At 35.0% G+C, this 25,356-nt stretch overlaps 2 protein-coding genes across 2 annotated transcripts in view; both read left to right on the forward strand.

Annotated features, from left to right (window-relative positions):
- The first annotated feature begins 9,315 nt into the window (after positions 1-9,315).
- On the forward strand, positions 9,316-11,061 carry LOC136801790 (uncharacterized). The gene has a single exon (XM_067058456.1). The coding sequence runs from the start codon at positions 9,316-9,318 to the stop codon at positions 11,059-11,061; it is 1,746 nt and encodes a 581-aa protein (XP_066914557.1).
- Positions 11,062-18,093: 7,032 nt separating this feature from the next.
- LOC136801618 (dynein axonemal intermediate chain 3-like) overlaps positions 18,094-25,356 on the forward strand; it is a 54,736-nt gene continuing 47,473 nt past the window's right edge. The window contains exons 1-7 of the mRNA XM_067058258.1: positions 18,094-18,349; positions 18,961-19,065; positions 19,633-19,782; positions 20,365-20,526; positions 21,176-21,216; positions 22,541-22,657; positions 23,911-24,022. Coding sequence (XP_066914359.1) covers positions 18,149-18,349; positions 18,961-19,065; positions 19,633-19,782; positions 20,365-20,526; positions 21,176-21,216; positions 22,541-22,657; positions 23,911-24,022 — 888 coding nt within the window. The 5' untranslated portion in view covers positions 18,094-18,148. The remainder of the gene's footprint in view (positions 18,350-18,960; positions 19,066-19,632; positions 19,783-20,364; positions 20,527-21,175; positions 21,217-22,540; positions 22,658-23,910; positions 24,023-25,356) is intronic.

A 25,356-nucleotide genomic window follows, 5' to 3' on the forward strand; every position in this document is an offset into this window, starting at 1 on the left:
TGAAAAAATTCAAAATTTGATGAAGAAGAAAATGAAGACTTTTGCGAGGAAGAGTATTTCAACTTTGAAGAGCTTAGTTTCGGCGAAGAAAAAACATTTTGAAAAAATTTTCGCAGTGGATTGTGTATCTTTTACCGAACAATAAAAACTTTTGCGGAAAATTTTTGTAAATCAAATGCTTCTTTGTCTCGAAATCTTCAAAATAGTGGTTTTTCATCAATTTTACATCTGGACTTTGCTTAAAGGGACATTACAGTAGTAAAATGTAAACATTGCACAAACCACGTGTCATTAAAGAGAACAATTAAAATCACGTGTCCAAAACAAACTTGTAAAACAATTGAACAATCAAAATTAGCCATATTTGGTTTGATTTTTTATTTTGACATGTGACATTTGTTTTGATTTTGTATCTGCTGCATACAGTTTGTTTACAAATTTCGCAAGTACTGTTATGTCCCTTTTTTCAATTTTTGGACTACATGGTGTCCCTAATTAAAGTATCGAGTTTGAACATGCGATTGAGTAGAAAAGTTTGTGTGTACACCCCTGTCTCAGTGCCCCGGTGGCATGATTTCAGTACATGATTTTTTTCAGTACATGGTTTCAGTACATGATTTTTTCCTACGTCACTGCAGTAATCAAATTTTTATTGCACTCATTTGTAATCATCCTAAATGGCTTGGGAATTCAAGAACTGTTTTTTATTGTCGCTGTCTTTATTCAATTTATATCTCAATTCACAAATGAGTGCAATAAAAATTTGATTACTGCAGTGACGTAGGAAAATCATGTACTGAAACCATGTACTGAAAAAAATCATGTACTGAAATCAGGCCACCGGGGCACTGAGACAGGGGTGTGTGTGTGTTATCGCTAAATTATAAGAACGTTCTCCACCACACAGGCTTATTACAAAAGGTAGTTACAACGTATAAATTAATCGTAATGACAAAGAAAAAAGAGGGAGAGCTTAAAATACAATTTTGTGAACACGCACATAAAACTTTCTACTCATAGTTGTGTTTCGACTCGATACTTTAATTAGGGACACCCTGTATGGTCAGAGCCCTAAGTCATTGAGCATGGCAGAGAATTTATTGCTCTAGCCGCAGGTGAGCATTAAAATGGGTGTTGGGCAGTCGAGTACTATTGCAAATTAGGAGAAATGCGGGTATTTCGCTTAAATAGGATGAATTATCCTAAATAAGATAAAATCGATAGCTTAGTTAGGAGAAATAGAAGAAAAAGTTGATTTTCTGAACAAATTCAGAGATCCGCGTCTTTATTACTCTCTAAATCAATTGTGCTCATACAGAAGATCATTTTAAACCAAAAGTTGGCTTCTTATCAGCGCGGAGCGAAAAAATATAAGCATTTATCCTATTTTGGATAAAATGTACTAAATAAGAGAAATAGTATTTTTGTTTACTCTCTTTCCCGTAATAAAAAAGATGAAGAATTAAAAAGGTTTGAGTGGACGAAAAGTGTCGACAGCGTTCAATCGTGTTTGTTACAATTACTGTTTAATACATCTTAATTTCTATATCTTCAAAACAACTACGCATGCGTACTACTTAAAAGTTGAATAACTTCTGAACGCACGCTGACTGGTGGATCAGACTTCACAAGCATACTATGCTGGCTCCAAATTTCTTAAATTTATGCAAAAATTGACGCGGATCTCTGAATTTGTTCAGAAAATCAACTTTTTCTTCTATTTCTCCTAACTAAGCTATCGATTTTATCTTATTTAGGATAATTCATCCTATTTAAGCGAAATACCCGCATTTCTCCTAATTTGCAATAGTACTCGACTGTTGGGGGGACGGCGTTAAGATTCCAAAAAAGTATTTCCCGATTCGGTTTCTATCGGATGTTCGGGAGAGCGGGAAATCCGCTGAAGAAAATGTTGTTTATCTCCCTTATTGTGCGCTCCTGCTTGAGCAATCGATAGAGAAAAGTTGATGAAAATGAAGTTAGCTTCCTAATAAACTGCCAGTACAAATCAGTTAGTGAAGTAAACATTGGCTGGTCACGAGAAAACTCTAGCTGCAAGTGTAAATACTGGTATTAATTCATCTCACTTGCTAGTTATCACTAAAAGAACTTGTCTGTGTCTTGTCAAGCGAATTCAAATACGTGTGTTTCTCATGATTTTATGCTGTAAAGATGATCTATTTTGGACTTTTGGTCATTTTTCATGATGATATATAAAATTGGTGGTTGTCCCTCTTTTGGATTTTCAAACTTGACAATGAAACTTTCAAACACACAGCCATTGATACACAGTATTTTTTGTGGTGTTATGTATGGCTGAAAATGATCCTGTTTTGGACTTTGTTATTGTCGTATTCATCATCGGCTGGCGACCGTTCCTTTTGATTTTTCAAACCCCACACAGATTTTTTACAAACATATCACTATGAGAATTCAATAAAGGATACTGAAACACAGTTCCTGTGTAAATTTTAACAAGATTGGAGAAATTTTCACAGTCAGACAGTGTTAGGGCTGAAAATTATCATTTTTGGACTTTGTTGTAATTTCATCGCGGCTGGCGACCGTTCCTTTTGATTTTTCAAACCCGACACAGATTTTTTACAAACATATCACTATGAGAATTCAGTAAAGGATACTAAAACACAATTCCTGTGTAAATTTGAACAAGATCGGAGAAATTTTCACAGTATTATGGCTGAAAATGATCGTTTTGGACTTTGTCGTAATTTTGTCGCGGCTGGCAACCATTCCTTTTGATTTTTCAAACCTGACACAGATTTTTTACAAACATATTACTATGAGAATTCAGTAAAGGATACTAAAACACAATTCCTGTGTAAATTTGAACAAGATTGGAGAAATTTTCACAGTATTATGGCTGAAAATGATCGTTTTTGGACTTTGATTTGTCGTAATTTCGTCGCGGCTGGCGACCGCTCCTTTTGATTTTTCAAACCCGACACAGATTTTTTACAAACATATCACTATCAGAATTCAGTAAAGGATACTAAAATACAATTCCTGTGTAAATTTGAACAAGATCGGAAAAATTTTCATAGTATTATGGCTGAAAATGATCGTTTTGGACTTTGTCGTAATTTTGTCGCGGCTGGCAACCATTCCATTTGGTTTTTCAAACCCGACACAGATTTTTTACAAACATATCACTATGAGAATTCAGTAAAGGATACTAAAACACAATTCCTGTGTAAATTTGAACAAGATCGGAGAAATTTTCACAGTGTTATAACTGAAAATGATATTTTTTGGACTTTGTCGTAATTTCATTGGCTGGGGCGACCGTTCCTTTTGAACATTTTTCAAATGCGAAACAGGTTTTTTCCAAATATAACACTATTTATTACATACACACTATTGCACCATTTTATTTGGTTTATCCTACTCTTCTCCAAGTATTATCCCAGCAGAAAAAATAATGCTTAGCTAAAAACCCGTGGCTTAATGGGATAAACTTTTGCAGGGATTAAATTTTGCTGATTTCGCTTCTTTAGGCAGCTTTAGGTGCCATTCGCACAAACAAATTTTACCCTTAGGAAAATCACCCCTAAAGTTAATTAGTTCGTTTTTTTTCTTTATGTGCTAATTTTGGCCCCCGTGACACTCATATGACGCGCAATAGAGAGAAAATTTTGGGGTATGTCCGAAGAATATAACAGTTATGCATATTATGAATCCCCTTTTTGCATTCCATTTCCGACCTGTTTATTTTATCTAATCCTTGCATCTTTCTCAGCTTACGGCTAGAGCTTCCAGCGCAGCTGGTTTATTTATTTTGGAACGAAGTAAATATATTTTATAGTAATTGTTACTGTCATAAATCTGAAAAAAATGGTTTAAGTTGAAAAAGCGGGATTTTTCTTGAAACAATTTATATAATCTCTGAAAGGGTCTTGGCACATTTATTTAATTTACAGTAATATATTTCTCAGGTCTATCGACCTCTATGAAATAATCATGCTTAACATTTTACAATTTTACAGTTGTAGGCGCACGGTGGGCCTCTTAACCAGTCGTCTTTACAATATTTCATTTTCAGTAACGGGTTTGTTACATATCTTCTTAAAGGAGAGTTTTGTTTGAAGACTTCCTCTAACCTTATATATCCAGCTGCCAACCTTTTGTAATTCTGTTTTCTCCTTTGCCTTCCTATGCCACTCTTTGATGGTTTTGCGACTTTCAAGGGTCGCCATCTTTTTGTTTTGAACATTTTGTCCTTCCGAGCTCCTATTCTTTCTGCGCTGACGATGTTTACCTTTAATCCCATTTGGTTTTGTACAACTTCTTCAACATAATCCTTATCACCTACACGTTGTTCTTCTAGGTCTTCATGTTTGTTCTCTCCGAGGTTGTGAACAATGATATTGTACTTTGTTAAGTTTAACCATCGTTCTTCTTCTTTCTCTTCTTTGATGAAATTCTTGATCGTTACCTCTTGTTTCTTTAGCTCATCTCTAGCGTATGTCTGTTGTTGCTTTGGTCTTTTTTCTTTAGCTCATCTTTAGCGATGCTAGCGTATGTCTGTTGTTGTTTGGATCCTTTAACAACATCATCTTTGTTTACAAGAATTTATGAAATATGAAGCTAGTAGGAAGCTATGTATATAAATATTTCAATCAGTTTTATGTAAAATATACTTTCTATAGTACACTGCTTAAAAAGCTTTATCACAAAGAAAACAGTCTGGAGTCTTTCTAGAACAAAAACTATACCCAACTTTGCCAATTGAGCAAAATAAACCTAAAATGACGGCATCATTAAAACTCATCTGCAGCATGACTGGGGCATTTCTAGACCTAAGTTTATATCTCAAATTTACTTGTTTTTTAATTATCTTTCGAATAAGCCCAAGATCGTCGATTTTCGAGCACTTTCGTTTTAGGCTAAATTGTACACTTTAGGACCAAAAAATAATGCCCAAAATGAGCATTTTGGGGTAAAATTTTGAAAAATCGGTCGATGACTTGATAATCTACTAGGGTTGAACTGTCGAAAACCGAAAAAAACAGAGGTTGGAGTGTTTTTCCGGGCGGAGCATGGCTATGTGACTGACACGTAAGAAATAGCCTTCTCGTTTTTACCGTTTTCTACTTTTTTTTTTTTTTTTTCCGTTTAATTATTTGCGTTTAATAACTAAGCTATCATAAAATTACACGTTAAAAGTTTTATAGCTATTGTTTGTGAGATAAAAAAGTTTTTACGCTAAAATCATTCGCAGGAGATAGAAGAAGGCATTGCTACCTTTTCACCTATCCCCTTGATTGCGAAAGTGTTTATTTACATCTGCTACATGTTTCATATAATAGAAAAAGAGAAATAAAGGAATAAAGAAGAAAAAAAGGATTATATAATTTATTTACACCTATGTGATAAATTGTCATTTAGTAATATTTCTCAACATCTGTGTTAAAAATATATTTCTTTACAGCCTTTTGGAAACATAGTTTTGATTTTTCTCCACAAGTTTCTTTGAGATCACTACTAAGAACATTGTTCCACATAAAAGGACCCCTATATCTAATAGCAAACCTTTTGACATCTAATCGTGCACCCTGTATTTTAAAAGCATTTTTTGAGTATCTTGTTTGGTATTTATGATTTATTTGAGGAAATTGGTTCAAAAATAAGTCAGGACAGGTTTTAGTTTTAACGCTTTGCATAAATGCAATTGTCTGGTAGATGTTTATTTGATAGATATTAAGCGCGCCTAAGTCTGTAAAGTGATGATTAACCGGACTAAATTTATTTACACCAAACATGATGCGGAGTGCATGTTTTTGTTTACTAAAGAGTTTTTTTAAGTTCGATTTAAAAGTACTACCCCATATTATGTTACAATAATTTAAATAACTATGAATAAATGCAAAGTAAAGTTTTTTGAGCGAGTTTAGTTCAAGGACTTGCTTAGCTTTAAAAGAACTCCGATGTTTTTAGAGATCTTATTTTCAATGGTTTTAATGTGTTTATTCCAATTTAAGGATTCGTCAATTATTACTCCAAGGAAGCTTGTATCGTAAACTCGTTTAATTTCTGTATCGTTAATTCGTAAGGAAGGGAGTCTTAAAGGTAGGTCGTCAACTTTACTGCGTTTACAGAAAAGTATGTACTTCGTTTTTTTAACATTCAGTGATAATTTGTTAGCGACAAACCAGCTATTTATAAGGTTAAGTTCATTGTTAACTACTTTAAAAAGTGTTTTTAGGTCTTTGTTTGAATAGAAAAGATTAGTATCGTCAGCAAATAGTATAAAATCAAGTAATTTCGATGTGTTATGTAGATCGTTTATGTAAATCAGGAATAGTAGCGGTCCCAGGATTGAGCCTTGGGGAACCCCACAGTCAATTTTTCTAGTGGTCGTTGTCGAGTTGTCATATGCCACACATTGTCTACGTCCAGTCAAATAGTTTTTAAACCAGTCTAAGTTAGTACCTGTTATTCCGTATCGTTCCATTTTTGAGATTAGTATGTCATGGTTAACAGTGTCAAATGCTTTTGAAAGGTCAATGAAAATACCAATGGTGAATTTATTTTTTTCGAAAGAATTTGAAATTTCACTGATTAATTCGAGTAGAGCGTGTTCAGTCGAGTGTTTTTGTTGGAAGCCAAATTGTTTTTGATATGAATTTTATGCTGCTGAAGATAGTCATAGAGCCTGTTGTACATGATTTTCTCGAGGAGTTTCGAAAAGCATGGTAAAACTGAGATTGGCCTATAATTCCCTGGGTCATTTTTTCTCCTGTTTTAAAAACGGGTGTAACTTTAGCAATTTTTAATTCATTCGGAAATATGCCTTGTTTTAAGGAGAGGTCTCAAATTTGCAATCTGAAGAGGCAAGGTAAAGTGGCTAAGGTGGCGCAGCCTTTATTTTCGCCGATTAAAATTCTTAATTTTTAATTTTTAATTGGTAAAAGTTTTTTTTTCATACATTGATTTCTTTGGAAATTGCCCTACAACATTGTGATTTTACCCTCGAAAATTAAAATTGAAAAATGTCCTAAGGTGTCATCCTCCTCATTTCCTATGTTTGTTTAGGCTTTGTATAGAAAATAAAATTTATCTATCAAATTGTATCGGCGATGCGTATTTTTTTCCGTCAGTGGTCGCAACCCAACTCCAGCGGTTTAAACCCAACTTAGCGGTAGAAGTCCAACCTAGCGACCAAAACCCATTTTAGTGGTCGAATCCCATGTTTTAAATGGAGGGGGCTTTTTTAGCGGTGGAGACCCAATGCAGGCGAGTAAACAAACTTCTTAGATGAACTTTTGTTTTAAATTCGACCGCTGAAGTTGGGTCGTGATGACCGCTGACGGAAAAAAAATACGTGATTCATATAAAGTATTTCTGCAGAATAAGCTTAAAACTTGAACTGTACATTCCGATTGTGCATGGTTTAATAGGTCCTACCTAGTTCGGATATTTTTTTAAACTTCCCGAGAAAGGACTTTTGATACTCAGGGTCCATCTACCCTGAGTATCAGAGGTTAAGTATTCAAAGAAAATAGTAACCTCTGAAGACAAAATAGAAATTTTATCGCGCATGTGTCAATCTAATCACTGTATAAAAAATCAAAGATGAAGAGCAAATATTACCACATAAATGTCTAGCAGACTGTATCAGTATGCAGTTTACTATTTACGAATTCCCCAGAAACCTCCAAGTGTAGTTGAAATGAGTTTATTTCGAAAGAAATCTTTTACATGATCCCCAAATGTATAACAGTAATTACTAAACTTTTAATTATGGAAATGTCACTTTAATTGAATCGAAATAATAGACAGACTTTATGTTATGATTCTCTATCACTGACTCTTTTTACAAAGCATTGATGACTTTTTGTAAGTTGTGTTTTCAACGACGGGAATAAAAATATCGACTATGACGCTCATCCAAGATCTTGGATGGTCGTCATGGTTACTTTTGTCTTTGCTGATTGCGCGATGAATAGAATCTCGATTCGTCGGCACAGCGTAAATATATGATTTTGAGCTGTGCTTTTCACGGTAGGGTCCATCCCCTTAAGTTTACAGTACATGTTTCCGAACTACTGAACCTTTCAACAATTTAGCAATATCATTTAATATTGGCTCATAAAAAATTGACAGCGTCAAAATCTTCCATACTGCATTACTGATGTCTTAGTAAAAACCCACCAAAAAGGACATTTTGTATTATAATAGTTGCACGCCATCAAAAATTCTTCCTTATTATTACGGTGCATTTTGAGGGTTTTAACGGTTTTAATAAATATCCACTTCTAGTTTAGTTGCAGCATTTGTCGTAGATCCACCTTTTGATACCTACTACGTACTAGTACTGCGGCTGCCGGCAGATTTTTTGAAATATCTGTTCATTTTTTCCAGGAGAGTAAATTTTATGGATAAATCTAGGAGAGTCTTTCCTCAAAACACCCAGGTAAAATCCAGAGGTCGTCTTAATTTAAAGACTTCTGTTCTTAAAATCCAGGAGCACATTTTAAGGAAAAGCACATACAAGTGGGGGGCGTACGGTTTTTCGGAATTTCGGAATTCAGGCAAAATTCCTTCGGTATTTCGGAATTCTGAAATTGTTTCGGTATCAGAAATCCATGAATTTTTGCTTCGAAATTTTGGTATCATAAAGTTTTTATCCCTTTTTTTCGGAATTCATACATGAAAAATCAAATTTGATGAAAAATTATAGTCAAAACTGTCAAAACGAGGAAAAATACCCAAAAAAATCGGTATCGGATTTGAAAGTCTTTTTTTACGGAATTTCGGAAATTTTGGCAAAATTATTCGGTATTTTGGAAATCACAAACCCCGTACGCCCCCCATATAATATTCCAACGGACAATCTGTTCAAAAAATCCAGGAGCTAAATTGTGAAAAACACAACCAGATGCCAGATTTTTTTCCAGGGAGCTTCATAATTTTCTTAAAAGGTCTCATTTTCTAGGACTTAGGAGCATTTTAACTTTCTTAGAGAGAATAGCTGTTATATTTTTCTAAAGTCTGTTCACGATAAGTGTGCACTCTTTTTTCTTTTACCTATAACTTTTGAATGAATTCTTCAATCTTTATAAGTTTGGTATCATTGGAAAGATATTAGTAAGTGGAACAATTTGAAATAAAAATGTCTTTAAAAAAATTCTAAAAACGAAGATGAAAATGAAGAAGAAAAAAAGGAAGATCTTATAGAGAAGTGCTATAACTTTCATTTTTACTGGAGAGATTCTTTGATCTTAGGAGATCATCACTGTGAAGAAATTTCACTAAAATATTTATTCAATATAAAGTTATGATGCTCTGTTTATCATGCCCTGTCTCTTGCTACAAAAACCTTCCAAGTCTTCGAAATCCAAAGATCACATCAAATTTTTGGACCGACGACTGAATCTTTGGGAGCAGGGTGATTTTGACGAGCTGACAAGAGAAAGCAGAGCTATCCAAAATCGAATTCTCAGCTCCACCACCAAGAAGATATCCACGATCAAAAAACGATTTAGTGATCTGATGTTCCTTGGTAAAGTCAACGCTGCATTAAAACTCTTGTCAAATGAAAGCTCGACTGGTCTGGTTCCGATCAATGACCATATCATCAACACACTTCAAGAGAAGCACCCACAAGCACAACCCAAATTTGACGATCTTCTTCTTGAAGGTCCAGTGGTCGATGTTCATCCCCTGACATTTCATGTGATTGACGCAGAACTGATTCAGAAGATGGCGGCTAAAACAAAAGGGTCATCGGGGCCCTCCCAACTTGACTCAAGCATGTGGCATCGATTGTTGCTTTCAAAAAGTTTTGGTGACCGCTCAAACGATCTGGCGAAAGCTATCGCCAAAATGGCCATCACGATGTGCACCGAAAAATGTGATAAAGAGAATGGCCGTGACATGGAGGCTTTTCTTTCGTGCACTCTTGTACCACTCAACAAGAATCCAGGTGTACGTCCCATTGGCATCGGTGAAGTACTTAGAAGGATTGTTGGGAAATCAATAACAACAATTTTAAAGAAAGACATACAAGATGCTGCTGGAAACCTACAACTATGTGCAGGACAACTCGGAGGTTGCGAGACTGCTGTTCATGCAATGGCTGATATCTACAACGACGTTGAAACTGATGCTGTTCTTCTGGTGGATGCAAGCAACGCGTTCAACAGCATTAATCGTGCCGTCATGATCCAGAACATAAAGATAATTTGTCCACATTTAGCATTGTTTGTTGAAAACTGCTATCGCCATGAAATTCGATTGTTTGTAATTGGTGGTGTCGAGCTGAAATCCACTGAAGGTACCACACAAGGTGATCCCATTGCAATGGCTTTATACGGTCTAAGTTTGTTACCACTAACAACTCATCTCAAGAAGAAATCAGCTCGAATCAAACAAGTAGCATATGCAGATGATCTTACAGGAGCTGGCAAGATTAATGCACTGAAAGCTTGGTGGGATGTTCTATCTGAAGTCGGTCCAAATATCGGATATTACCCGAAATCTTCCAAGTCGTGGTTGATAGTCAAACCAGAATATGAAGAGTATGCTAGAAGCGTCTTCGCAACAACTTCTATCAAAGTGACTGTCAAAGGACGAAAACATCTCGGTGCCCTGATCGGGAATGCAGCTTTCCGCAAGGATTACATCGAAGCTAAAGTTGCAGAATGGGTCAAAGAGCTCACTCTTTTGGCGACGATAGCATGTTCACAACCACAAGCTGCGTATGTTTCATTCGTAGTTGGATATCGCCAAAAATTCAACTACATATTCCGTACGGTCAAAGACCTCGACGAATACCTGATACCACTCGAAAACGTCATCAGATTCCACTTGATTCCCGCCTTCTGCGATGGAAGACAATGCAATGATACTGAACGTCGCTTGATGGCTTTGCCGACGAAATTCGGGGGACTTGGTATCATAAATGTAATAGAAGAAGCGAAATTCCAACACGAAACGAGCCTAAGTGCGACGGCCGAATTACGAGATCGTGTCGTAAAACAATGTGAAGAGCCCGTTGATTATACAAGCTCGATTTCGATAATCAAATCAGGAATATGAGGAAACCCTTCGGGAAATTGAGCCTTCTTTACCATCCATTGAGCGCAAAGCACTGGAAATTGCTCAATGTCCGGGTGCTTCATCGTGGTTGACGACTCTTCCTTTGAGGGAAGAAAATTTCATATTGAACAAGCAAGAATTCTTTGATGCGATTTTCATGCGGTACGGTTGGCAGATGAGGAGACTACCGGTCAAATGTGCATGTCAAGCATCCTTCTCCATCGAACATGCACTTTCTTGTCACCTCGGTCGTTACGTCATTCATCGTCACAACAACATCCGTGATGCGTTAGCGATGATGTTGAAAGAAGTTGCACATGATGTGAAAATTGAACCCGCATTTTTGGAACTCACAAGAACTGATAGTGCTGATTTTAAAAAATCAGCTATTTGTGGTAATGAGGCAAGGGCCGATGTTAGTGGTAACGGTTTTTGGACACGGTTTCAGAGAGCATTCTTTGATGTTAAGGTTTCAAACCTTCTAGCTCCGAGTTATCGTGAAAAATCCGTTTCAACTACATTAGCAAGCTTTGAGAAGCAGAAGAAACGAGCTTATAACCAACGAATCCAGGAAATTGAGAGAGGGACTTTCACACCATTGATTTTTGGTGCTACTGGCGGAACTTCCCGTGAATGTTCGATATTTTTAAATAGACTTTCTGAGAAAATCTCAGAGAAGCAAAATTGCATGAAGAGTGTCGTGATCGCCGGGATTCGACGCAAGATTTCCTTCATCTTGATCCGATCAGTTGTTGCTTGTCTGAGAGGTGAACGTGCGAGTCGCACATTTACCCCAGACCAAGTAGCACTGAAAGATCAAAAGCTGAACGAAGTCTTGTCGTCTTTCCGTGAGTAAGGTTGTGATATTTTCATTTTTATTTATTTATTTAAAGACAATTAACTTTTGTAACACAAAAGACCCGTGCCGGGACTGGCTCCGGTAATAGTATATACCAGTTTATTCTAACGCTAATATAATCTAGAATATAAAGTTATGATACAAAGTTAATAAGTGATTGACCCCAAAAAACAGCAGAAAACAGCAGAAAACAGCGTTTTTAGACGTCAATCAGCTTATAACTTTGCTTGATATCTTTTGACTGAATGATTATTTTTGAGAAATTTTTTCACAGTGATGATGTTCGATAATCAAGGATTCACTTCAGTGAAAATGATAGCTATAGCACCTTTCTACAAGATCTTCATTTTTTTCTTCTTCATTTTCATCTTCATTTTTAGAATTTGTTTAAAGATTTTTTTATTTCAAATTGATCCACTCACTAATATCTTTCCAATGATACCAAATTTATAAAGATTGAAGAATTCCTTCAAAAGTTATAGGTAAATGAAAAAAGAGTGCACACTTATCGTGAATAGACTTTAGGAGCATAATATTTCTAGAGAACAGATATGTCAGATACATATTTTCCAGGAGTCCCATTTTTTCCCAGAACAGATGATATAATAATCCAGGAGAGCCCAGGATACAGAACAGATAGTTTTTTTTCCAGGAGAAAGGGACCTCAAGAACAGATATATAAATATGCGCTAACAATATCTTTCAAATCTACTGTGTTCATGTTTGTTTCTCTTCTCAAGAACCTTCTCAAACAACTCTCATATCATTTTTTTTAAAAGGTATAGAAAAAGAATCAACATAATTTGTTAGCGAGAATTTTTTACTCTTTCGAAGAATTTGGTGTATAATTTTTGTCACGTGCTATTTTCAGGTCTTGGTCCGCTAAAAGGATAATCGCTTCCGAAAATGGAGTAAAGTTATTCAGGTCTTTGTTCGTTATTTCAGGTCTTGGGCCGGTAAATCATCCGAGCGAGAAATAAATTCAGGTCTTGGTTCGCTACAATCATAATCGTAATATTTGAGAAAAAAGGGAAATCCACCGGGAAGTTTTGAAACCACAATCGATTTGTAAGTGCTCTAAAGTAGGTTTGAAGGGTAGAGTTTTAACTCTGAGTTTTAACACTAGACTTAAGGATCCAAAAGTTCAAAAATAGTCCAATAAGGCTCACAATATAGCCTGGAAGTCTCCAACCCCTCCCAAATTGAAATATTCCATTAAGTTAAAGAGATATAGCCCAAAATCGACTTTCTCGCCAGAACTTTAAATCTTGAAAAACGTTAAAATAACCGGAATTCTCATTCTATTTCGACCATGATTGTAAATCAGGTCTTGGTTCGTTCACGGAAAAAAAAATTGCCCCGCCGCCTCCTCCCCCTTAATCCCCCGCCCGCGCCCGCATGTTTTGTGCGCGCCCAACTTTTCGTGAGAGATTTACTTGAAGTTTCCCTGTAACCTAAACAAACTCCATGAAAAATTAATTTCAATCCATGAAAATGCCATTCACATGTATATTTTCCTACATTAAACGTTCTATTTTCTTAGGTTACCAGATTGGATTTATGCAAAGGTCAAAATTTCAAGATGGCGGCTTTCTGATGAGCAATCACATCAAAATGTAAGAATTTTATTTTGGATTTTTACATCTGACACTGTCTGACATCTGATTTACGTTTTTACAGTCAATTTTGACTTTCTTTTTACCTTTCAGTTCAGGGCAGTTCAGCTGTCAGCAGTGCTTTCATCATGTAGTGCATTTTACCACCTCACTTCTCAACACATACATGCATCATATGATATGATGCCCATATGATGTATGGCATGCATCACAACACAGCAGACAGATCACACCTTCTTTCTTCATCAGTCCATTGCTGGAAATGTAGCTTTGAATCACTTTGAATTCTCTACACTTCAGTTTTAGGCTTCCTCAGTCTTTTTTGATACCGTATAGGATCGTCTAATATCGACATACGTCTTCTAATAATCTCGACATAGCTGTAGGCTGGTCTTCGAAATAAAAAATCAAACATAAACAAATACATACCAAATGCCAAAGTTATCAATCAATCACTAAATTGTACTCTCTCTATCACGTCACAGATTGTTAATATAATATGAGAAATGTGAACTGTTATTACTTATATTTGAAAAGAACACTTTAACAATGTAGTAATCACTAAAAAACTAATTAGCATGCTTTCAACGAAGATGCCCAAATCAACATTTTGCACGCAAGGAATTTTTTAGTAGGCCTTTTTACCGTGAACCGAAAATAATTATAAGAACCTAGTTTCCTTATGAATTTGAAAAGGGACCGGGTGTGCTAGGTGCGGCGCCTAGAAGTTTAACGCGGCCTCCTAGCGCCTATATAGAGTGTGTGCTTGCAATAAATAATAAGGAAATGGAAACCAGGTCGACTAAGCGCGCAAATTATTTTTATCACGTGACTTGAAGCGTAATAAAGTTGTAAAATTTTAATGATGGACACAAGAAAGTTACAAGGAAGTTTGCATGCGTTTCGTGTGTTGTGTAAAACTGCTTATAATTTGGCTGTTTTTTTAATTGAAAGGATTGTAATGTTTACTGAACTTCTAGTTTGATGGATGAACTTGTTCGATAAGAATGATACCAAGAATTTCATTCAAGGTTTGTTTTGATTATTTTACAGATCCTGTGTCGAGATTGGAAGACGTATGTCGAGATTAGACCAATATACAGTAGAATGATTCAGAAAATCCAGTCAAGTGATCCACCCAGCTGGTTATCCACTTACTCTATCAAATTGTTTTCTTCTAACTTTTAAGAGTATTTCTAAAATCACTTTATGGAATCACTTTCTTTGTAACTTTTAAGAGTGTTTCTATGATCACCGGCTTTTACTGACATGTTGGGCTTGACCTACCTTTTATATCAAATGACGGATTTTAATATTTTCTTGCATGGGAAAGAATGTGTGACACTTGTCATAATTATATTTACCGTCAACTACAACTGCTCTAACTTTGGACTACTGTAAGTTGGTCTAATATCGACATCCCTCGTCTAATAAAAGGAATAATATGAAAGCTGGAACTGATTGAAAGAGGATTATTCCTCTCTGACCACTAAGCAAAGAAAAACAGTTTCAACCTTTCTATAAATTTCAGCTGATAAAAAGCGTCGACCACCATTTCACCGAACCTTCAAAGTTATTTGTTATTTGTTAATCCCATCGAGCAATAGGCGTTTTTTTTTTAATTGGACCTACCCCGGTGGAGGTCCTATAAATTAACCTTTGTCCGTTCGTTCGTCTGTTTGTCTGTTCGTCTGTTCGTTCGTTCGTTATTAGCTTTCCTCATGATTGGCTCGTTAGTTTTTTCTGATTTTTTGCACAAAGATGCATAACTATAAACCCTCGAATGTGACAGAGCCTAATTTTCAAAAAAAAATTTTTGGGCGAATTTGGGCCAAAAAACAGCTAAAAAACGGGTTTTTTGGACTTTGTGAAAAATTAAGTCGTTAATTTTTTCTGATTTTTTGCATGAAAGTAGGGTATCAGCGTAGGTAAAAGGTGGTTTAAGCAAATTTTTGCAAAAAAATTTTGTTGGCTCAAAAAACGCATGTTTATCTATAAGAATCACTATTAATAAGCATACATCAATGTTCTTAGTCAAATTACTCAATTCTTTTTATGAGATAGATGTTTTTTTTGCTCATGAGGGCTTACTTTTAAAGAATATATGTGTTTAGACATGGAATTTTGGTTGTTTGGCTTGTTTTTATAGAAAAACTTGCCAAATTCAATATTTTTTTATGAGCACACTATCAATTACTTAGGTATTAGCGTTTCTCGAGATTGGCTCTTTCATTCTTTATGATTTTTTGCACAAAGATGCATAACTATAAACCCTCGAATGTGACGGAGCTAGATTTTTGGAAAAAAAAATTTTGGGGTAAATTTCAGCTAAAAAACGGATAAAAAAGGGTTTTTTGGACTTGTTATTTTCTGACTTTTTGCATGAAAGTAGGTAAAAGATGGCTTCAGCAGATTTTCGTAAAAAAATAATTTTTCAGCTCAAAAAACGCATATTTATCTATAAGAATCATTGTAAGCATACATCAATGTTCTTAAAATTACTGAATTTTTTGATGAGATGTTTTTTTGCACTCGAAGTCTTGAATATGAAAGATTTCTTCAAGAGTATGAAATTTTGGTTTCTAAACGTGTTTTTTTATAAGAAACAAATGACTAATTTTAATAGATCGTCACTATTTGTGTTCTGAATGATTGTTTAATGGTCACGTTTATGTAGATATCAATTATATATGTGTTAAATGCATAACCAGGTAGGTCCATAAAAGTATCACTTGTTTTTAATTTTATTTATTTGATAAAGCAGGTTAAAAAAACGCAGACTAAGCTGATGTGGACCTACAACTAAGTACTATATTACAAATGAAAAATAGTTACAATGTATTAAAATTATGTATATGCTGTAAATTGAGATAAAAGAATTATTAGTGCAGAGATTTCTGAAAGATAGTTAACCAGAGAAAAAAAGTAAAAGCTTGATAAGCTTATGTGGCTTATATGGCTGCAAGCATACTCTAATTCACCAATCAGCGTCCGGTCATTTTGAATGAAAACAAAAAAGTTAAAAAGGGCGCGCTATCAGACCAACCGCCCCAAGTTTTCAAAAATCAGTTTTCTGAAATTGCAAAAAAATGCCACATAGAAGATTTTTCAAATTCAGTATGTGAATAGAGCAGTAAAAAATACAACTTTTCTATTTTTTATGCAAAAGTTCTAGGATTAAGTAATGAAAATAAAGGGATAAGGCAAAAATTAGAAATTGTAGTGTTTCTGGAAAGCAGCTGGATGGAAATTTTTTTTTCTCTGACCTGGCTGCAGACTATGTGTTCATCATAAAGAAATCAAGTTGACCATTCAAGCTATGTAAATAAAGTTTTGTTCGTTAGTAGTTGATGTATTCAGGGCTTACTTCATACTGTTTGTACATAAAAGTTATCTTTAAAGATCTATTTCAAAGTTATCAAAAATAGCAGAAAAAATCTAGCCGTCACCCAGCGCCGCACCCGCCGAGGAGTAGATAAGCTGAACGCATTGTAAGCCCTTTGGATGGTGGGGACTAAAAAAATGTGATTTGTAAGCCAAAACAACGAAAAAATTTCCACTTTAAATGGTTGAAAGTTAAAAATATTGCAAATTTAATGTTTTGTGATGTCATTTGGGCCCAAAATGACGTCAACGAAAGGGTAATAAAATTTTTACTTCACTGAAAGCAATTATTCATTATCCAATGAGGGGTCAACCATTGCTTAAATCCTTCTCAAACTCAAGATATTGTATTTTTCTGTTTTTGATGACCTTATCGGACCTAAAAAGCCTCAATTTGAATATCCCTTAAAACTAAACCTCCCAACTAATTCCACCTAAAATTTCTGTTCAAATGAGGGGTCAGCCATTTCCTAACTCCTATCCAATTGCAAGATATCACATTTTACCTGTTTTGATGACGTCATCATAAGTGAAAACGCCTAAAAATTCAGCCAAATCTCAAAGTCAAATTTAAGCCATATAAACCCTCCCATCTTATTCTCCATAAAATTCTCGAAATTTTTAGATTTTTTAAACTTTTTAGTATTCAAAAAAATTAGTTTTAAAGAGAGAAATTTTTTTTGTGGTGTATCCGGTATTACTGCAACAAGTTGTTCACTCTTATTTATTATATCCTGCTAGTTGAAAAATTATGTTAATTTTAGAACAAATTAAGACTGAATTACCAAGAGGATTTAGAGTTTGATCGACTGGATTTGATTTCAGTCAGACATAATGTCCCAATGACTAAGAATTTTTATTTGTAGCCCTGTACATACGTTATTTGTCAAAACTGCTCCTGAAATTAAAATCAAGAGTCTTGGACATGCAAAATGCAGCTCTTGTCCAATTTATTCAGGGCAAAGACTGGCATTTTTACAAGCTTTGCTGAACATTTGTACATGATTAATTCTTGCGTAAAATTTAAAATCCAAAATTTGGCCAAAACCCCTCTAGGAAAAGGAAAGAAAATTGGTAAAAAAAAAGAATGTTTCGCGGAATTTCATTCTTGCGAAAATGTTCATTTTTTAAGTAGATATATATTGATAATATATTAATTTTGTTTTTAGATAATAATTTAAAAAAATATCATAGTTAAAATTAGAAGTCAAATATTCCATATTTCAACATGGCAGAAGAAACGGCAACACCGCCATACATCTTTCCCATATTTTTTACCTCCAAAACACAAGAAATTTTCTCATGTAAAGCAGATGAAGAAGTGACAGAGGAAAATCCTCATAAAATCATAACAAAGGAACAAATTCAACAAGATTTCAAAGATCGTGCTGCCATCTCTGATTTTCATCCTGCAAAGAAGATTGTTGAGGTGAGTTTTACTTCAGGGAGTACTATATTTAAAAACGACCGTTACGTGTACAGAGAAAATTTTGTCTGCAAACTTCATCTTTTTGGGGTTCATTTACCTTACAAATTTATGATCATTTTTAAAAACTCTCAAGTTTTTAGGCTTAAAAGGGTTGAATACAGAGCAGAAAGTAGGAGTAGGACTCTATACTCGATACATTTGAAATCTATATAGATCTGATAATGATTTTTATTAGTATGTTATTATAAACACATGGATAAGCACACCCCCTTCTCACAGACAAATATCCACAGGAAAAATTGGTCAAAATATCGTCTTGGTGGAAAATTATGTACTTCAATTTTTGTACCCACTAAATATAATCAAATAAACCAATCCTCACTGCAAAATATTAAGGTATTCTTCCCATCCCACTGAATCTTCTGACTTGAAAACAAAAGAATTTTATTCCCCAGCCATGAAAATATGGGAACATCAATCCCCATTGAATTTCAGTCTGTTATTTTTACCCTCACTGGCTAAAAAAGTCCTACCAGAAGAGGGCATATAAGACCGATTGATTTTTATCTTACTCCCACTGGCTAAATAAGACTGAACGATTTCAATTTTAGGAATACCCATCTGATGAGCTGCTGATTGTTTACGATGCAGCTTTCCAGTATGGGCAAAATTTTTATCTCATCATCGATGAAGAAGAAAAACAAAAAATTCTAAATGTAAGTTACACAGTTTTTCATAAGTTTTTTGGTCTAGGTTTTCAGTTAATTAGCCTGTACCAAACTCTTCTTTGCAATAAAAGAATTGCAAGGTATGGTTTGTTACTGTTACAGTACGCACTATTCAGTGTCTGAGATGTTTTTCCCAAGTTGTTTTTACGTTCCCTTTGTGGTGTTTTGCTCTTAGCATGTAAAGTTTTTTAACCAACTGGCATTACTTTATCTGCCTCAACTCCTACGAATCCAGAAAAATCTGTTTTTTGATGATCTAGTACCATTAAGTTGGTATTAACCCGACACAGAGTTCGTTTAACCAGAACAGACCGGAACACGGTCAGATTTTTCGAAAATCTTTCTGGCTGTTCAGGGTTGAAGAGGCTAGGTTTTAGTAAAAGGTTTGATAAATTTATTAGCCACTGCAAAAGTCAATTATTGACATTATTTCTTTACTCTGGTATTGCCCCAGAAATTGCTGAATGGCAATGCTTTGAAACTGAAGAAACTTTGAGCGATTCATTGAGTAAAATATGTAATTGTTACACTGTATTTTTTATTTTATACTTTAAGCCACCAGAAGAAAGTGGAGAGCTTGGTGAAAATGGAGAAGAGGAGCCAGAGATAGCAATTCGAATCGGTTTGCGCACACCACAGCCATGGATATCCATGGGTAGTGAATTTGAAGTTGAAGATGAAAAAGTTGTAGAAACTGATGATCGAGTGAGTCCTATCTCAACTTGCATCAAACCTTAAAGGGATAACCAGATAAAAAAGAAATTTAACCAAAAGATTCCTTTCATAGTCCTTAGTAGAGCCTCCAAATTTTGCTGGCTATTTGTCAAGATATTTAGGTTGTAATTTTTAGTTTCTGCTTGAATAGGCTATTCCAGAAAAACAGCAGGTCTATCTCCCCGGACAAGCATCAGTTGACCCCCTGGACATTCAAAATTATCAAACAGAGCAAGTCTACCCACCCCCCCCCCCCGGGACAAGGCAAATTTGGAGTTTTTTCACTACACCTCCCCCCCAGGACACTATATCCTCCAGCCCCCATGCACGAACATTTTCTGGAAGACCTTCAATGCAACAATTTAATTGTGAGATACTTCTGAGAAATTTTAGTTTCGTCATATATCGATCATCCTCCACTATGTACATGGATTGGATTTTTTGCCTGGATAATGACCACGAACTAGTTGTTATTTATTTTAACGTATCTGTGTATCTTTGATATACTTATACCTGGTTTTAATGAAAAAACGACTGGCTACCCCATGTAAGCTTTGCTCTTTTTTTATTTAGGTGAAACTGACCATTACACGTTCTCGTAAAGACTTTGGATGTCCAGTGCAGTTTGAGGATCGCGTTGAGGATGAACATTCAAGAGACATTGTTATTGATTGTCTTGCCTTTGAAGATTCTGTATATTCTATTGTTAAGAAGGAGATGGACGTTGGCACACAGGTATGTTTGGTAGCTTCCAAGGACTACTTAGTCTAAATGTATGCATTTGATGTTGGTTGGTTTCGGCGTTACAGTCCTGTCAACTTAGTCTACACAATAAATTGGGAACAATGTTTTTGACGATATCGTTTGCAGACCGTAATGTACAAAGTAAAGAACAGGTGTTCTTTTTATGAATAGGAATTTTTCACCTCATATTGTTCTAATCCATATGGAGCTGGCGAAATATTGTGGAAAACTTTTCAACATATTGCCAACAATTAAGCTAGGATGGGGCTAAGATTGATCTTAAAACTTAACATTTTACATCATGCCAGGTGTGTTTTTCTGCTTTTATCGTGATTTAAATAAGTATATAATGTAATAATGTAATAATGTAATAATGTAATAATGTAATAATGTAATAATGTAATAATGTAATAATGTAGTATCAAGCTCGATACACCTATCAATCCTTTAGGCGCGAGAAGTTTGGGTTCGAGCTTACCTGGAAAAAATTACGTTAAAATGTCCGAAGTTATTGCCTCATAATTCTCATAAAAAATAATTTCCGACGTAAATAAATTACCAGTCTCCTCAAAAATCGACCGCGCTTTTAAGGGTTGTTAGGTAAATTGAAATTTACTTTCGAATCATTGTTTCTTCATAGAACACGGCTGATTATTTCAACCAAGAATCACAAACAGAATGGTAAGAATTACTGATGTATTATTCCCAATATGGGGGAATGCTAATCATAAATAAAATTCACGTCCGGTCCGAGAGTTACCCCAAATTTGGGGTAACCTATTTCATTTTTTTAAAGGTTTGGAAATCCAATGTTTGAATTAACTTCTAGCCATTCAAATTTAATTAAATTTAAAGATCTCTCGTATAAAACTTACTAATCAAGCTAATCACATTTCTAAAACTCTAAAACACAAAGCCGGGGGTAACTCTCGGATGGGAATTTCATACACGACGAACATTCAAAACATATTAGAGGGATAACACGTTTGCAACTTGTTCGAATCTTTTATGCATAAATCAATACTTGTAAACGCTTTAGATCATACTTATAGTATTTCTTTATGGCTCACTTTTAATCATATGTGGAATAGCTAGCAATCCCTATGTAGTTCAAGTAAATATTAGTTAGATGACTTCTTTCCTCTCGGTTTCAAAGGAGAGTTATACCACTGATCAATATTGAGCTACTGTAGTGCAAATATAGATCACTCTGCTACTAAGAGTAGCGACCTCCCCTACCTTCGGGTAGATCAGTGAACTGTTATCAGATAGAATAATATCTCACTGTTGGCTACTTCGTCATCTATTGAGATTTTCTTTGTTAAAAGTGATTATTGGTCGTAAAAACAGTTTCTCAAAATCTGATGCGTGGATAGAAATCTCTTTATAAGGTTATGTTTGCACGGTATTTTTCTCAGTTACGAAAATTTTAGTTTTGGAAAACGATTGATATTTACAAATCTATTTTAGCTTACAATCTGGAAATTTTAGGAGCTGAAATTTAGTGATTCCTTCGATTTTAACTCCTAAAATTAAAAAATCTATTTTAGTCAATACGGAAAGAATAACTAATTTAGGTGAAAACTTGACACCCAAATTTCTTTTCTTAGAAGTTCGTTTTCAAATAGTTTTCAACACTGTTGAATCTATAAAATGAGCTGATTTCAAATATGTAATTCTTATTTGCATTGAGGGGACCGAAGTGCCCGAAATTTCCAGTTTGAGAATTCAAAAGAATCCAATCAAGCATGAGAAAATATGCAATTAAAATACGATAAGAACAAAGAAATGACATTATCATTGCACTATCATTGCACACGTGCAATTGAATTCCCATTGCAACTAAGGGACCCCTTACAGACACGCTTCATTTTGAGGAAAAAAGCATGAATTCATTCTATCTGATAATAATTCTATGGGTAGATAGCTATCGAAAGAGGAGCTTTCGGGCGCAGACTTAATTACTTTATATCGAAATTTCCACCCTTTTTGTATTTATTTGCAGGCCACGACCAAAGAACGCAGCTGTCCAATGTGAGGCTAGACAAAACACAGATAAAGAAAATGACGTCATAATGAATAGTGATGATATTGTTGATTTCATGGACGAAGTCATTCCAAGGTCAGTTACTTTCTTCACTATTTTCTATCCATACACAATCTCAGCTATTCATGATATGCACCATTGCAATGTCTCCTAACATTAAATCACGGACCCAACAGCTGATTGGTTGTAAAACCCGTCAATACGTCACTTGCAACCAATCAGCTATTGCGTCCATGATGTAATATTCGAAGACATTGCAATGGTGCATATCATAAATCGATAGATAGAGTTGATATTTATAACATGGATAGCCCAGTAATCTAGGACTAGGACTAGGACTAGGAGGAATCTTGGCGGTCTTTCAATTGTTTTCACGGGGTCCGTGACAAGCCTGCTCGGCTATCTGCGAGCTGAACGGAAGAACCGAGGATTCGAACAACGAACTCCATGGTTGTTACGCTGACGCCTAGCCCATTAGGCAATCGTGCCTTCTGATCGATTTGTTATGAAATTTCTTGTGTGAACAGATTAAAATTGGTTTAATTCTAATACAATTTTAATATTTTTCAAATTTGAATCCTCCTCGAAAATAATGTATGAAACACACAAGCTTACCTCAGTCTATGACATCTATATTGCAGTGTTTGAATAGATTTTTATGTTAAGGCTACATCGGTGTGTTTTACAGGCGGCTGCTATTGCAGGTATGAGGAATGCACAAATTTCCTATTAGCAGATTCATGTAAAAAAGTCACGGAAAAACGTCGATTAAAGCTCTGATTGGCTAAAAAATACTTACATAAACTTATTTTTTATCAAAATGTCCAAAGTTTGAGGTAATCTTTGCCTCAGGTAATCAGAACTTTACTCGATGTTTATTAGTGACTTTGTTACATGAATCTGGTAATAGGAAAATCACGTATTGCAAAATATAACGCATTAATTTTTTGCAAACCTTCTGTAACACAATAAAAATATTCTAGAAAAAAATTGCCTGCAACAAGAGCCTGCAACAAAATTGCGTTGTAGCCGCCTGGGAAACACATTAGTATAGCCTTAGCTTTAATATGTACTTTGTACCCTTTATGGGCTTTTTCTTGAGGAAATTTATATATTGCTAGAGGAGAACCAAGACAAAATTATCTTGATGAAACTTTTTGAAAAGTAACCAAACATGCCCAAACCCAAGCATTCAGAATTTTTTTGAAAACAATTATTGTTGAAGAAAAATTTCAATTATATCAATATAATCCGCAGACACGGATTGTGTTGAGCGGAAAAACAAAGCTTGCTCCTCTGCTATACGGAATGAATTTCTTGTTTCACAGGTTTGAATTGGCTTTGCAACAGAACGAAACTTTCAATGTTTTCATCAACGATTATTTTGAGCTTGGTGAAGCTGAAAATGCGTTCGGAACAAAATCAGATAATCATCTAAAGGTTTGTCGAGAAAAAGTTTGCTTTGTTTGTGTGTTTGTTTGAAGTTATCGTTTTTACTGACTTTGCTTCACTGAGTTACAAGTCGAAGGGAAAGTGAAACCACATTTCAGATAACGGATTGAGTCTAGTACTTTCTTCGTTTTCGCGTTTTTACATTTTTCTTACTTCTGGCAGTAACTGTTGCTTCCGAACCAGCGTTTGTATGAAAAACACATTCAACTTATGAAAACTTTAGCGGCTTTAAATCTTGCATAGGAGATTTGACTCAAGCCCTAACCTTTGGTCATACCTTAATGTTTTATTTCTCTGAAGCCAAAAGTGCTTTCAGAACAGAGTCTAATAACCATTTAAAGGTTTTTGATAGTTTATTTGTTTGTGTTTGCTTTAATTTTTAAAGGGGTTTAGACACCTCATCTTTACAGTTGGAACTAATCCATCTAGCCATCTAATTAACATTGAAAACGTCTGCTTTGAATTTTCATTGTAAATGAAATCAAAGTCTTAAGCCTTTGGTTTATCTTCGTGTCTGAAAACTAGTTTCATATAGAAAATATTTACTCGTCACCAAAATAATAATCGACTTTCAAATTCTTGAATTACTTGACTTATATAATCTATGAGGATCATGGCGTTAGGATCGTTTTTCGCGTCAGTCACACTAACATTTTATAAACCCTGGACAAAGATATATCCGTCATTATTTGATTGATGTTGTTAGAAAAGTAGTACCCTTATGGTAGCACAACTCGATGTCAATTCAAACAAATTTACCTTTTAAAGATGTTACCACTCACATTGAGTAGCGGTTGTACCACTTTCAAGAAACTTTCATGAAAGATTTTGTTTGACCAGGATCGAGTGTCCAGGGTCAAAGGTCAGTGGCCATTCATCCTTTACCAGTTTTTCAATCTTTTGTGAATAACTTTGATCCAATACCAAGGCCGATGGAAAAGGAGTATTAACTTGAAACCTATTCAATCGATACTTGACAACAAAGTTTGACTAGACTCCATAGAGTCGCGAAAAGCATATTTTAACTGTCATAGTGGTTAAAATGTCAAAATGTGAAAGTAAGAATAGTACTTGGCAACGAAATTTGACTAGATTCCTAAGAGACGAAAAGCATAGTGATTTGGATACATACAATCAATGTCCTCGTGTTAATAGTATCAAACTAGTTCAAGTATCAAACTAGTCCAGCTTCGGTGATTTTATCATTGATGCTTCTTAGAGAAAAATTATTTGAAAATCTTTTGTGATCTAAACCTTGCACAAAATTGCACTACAGCATTATTATTGTGTGGATTGCAAAATGCATCAAAGAAGCCATAAAC

The sequence above is a fragment of the Clytia hemisphaerica genome, unplaced genomic scaffold, assembly GCF_902728285.1.
Source record: "Clytia hemisphaerica strain Z4C2 unplaced genomic scaffold, Clytia hemisphaerica genome assembly, whole genome shotgun sequence".
Lineage (NCBI taxonomy): Eukaryota > Metazoa > Cnidaria > Hydrozoa > Leptothecata > Clytiidae > Clytia > Clytia hemisphaerica.

Bases quoted from the DNA above. Each gene is read 5' to 3' on its own strand.
- LOC136801790 (XM_067058456.1), top strand. From the start codon at position 9,316: ATGCCCTGTCTCTTGCTACAAAAACCTTCCAAGTCTTCGAAATCCAAA.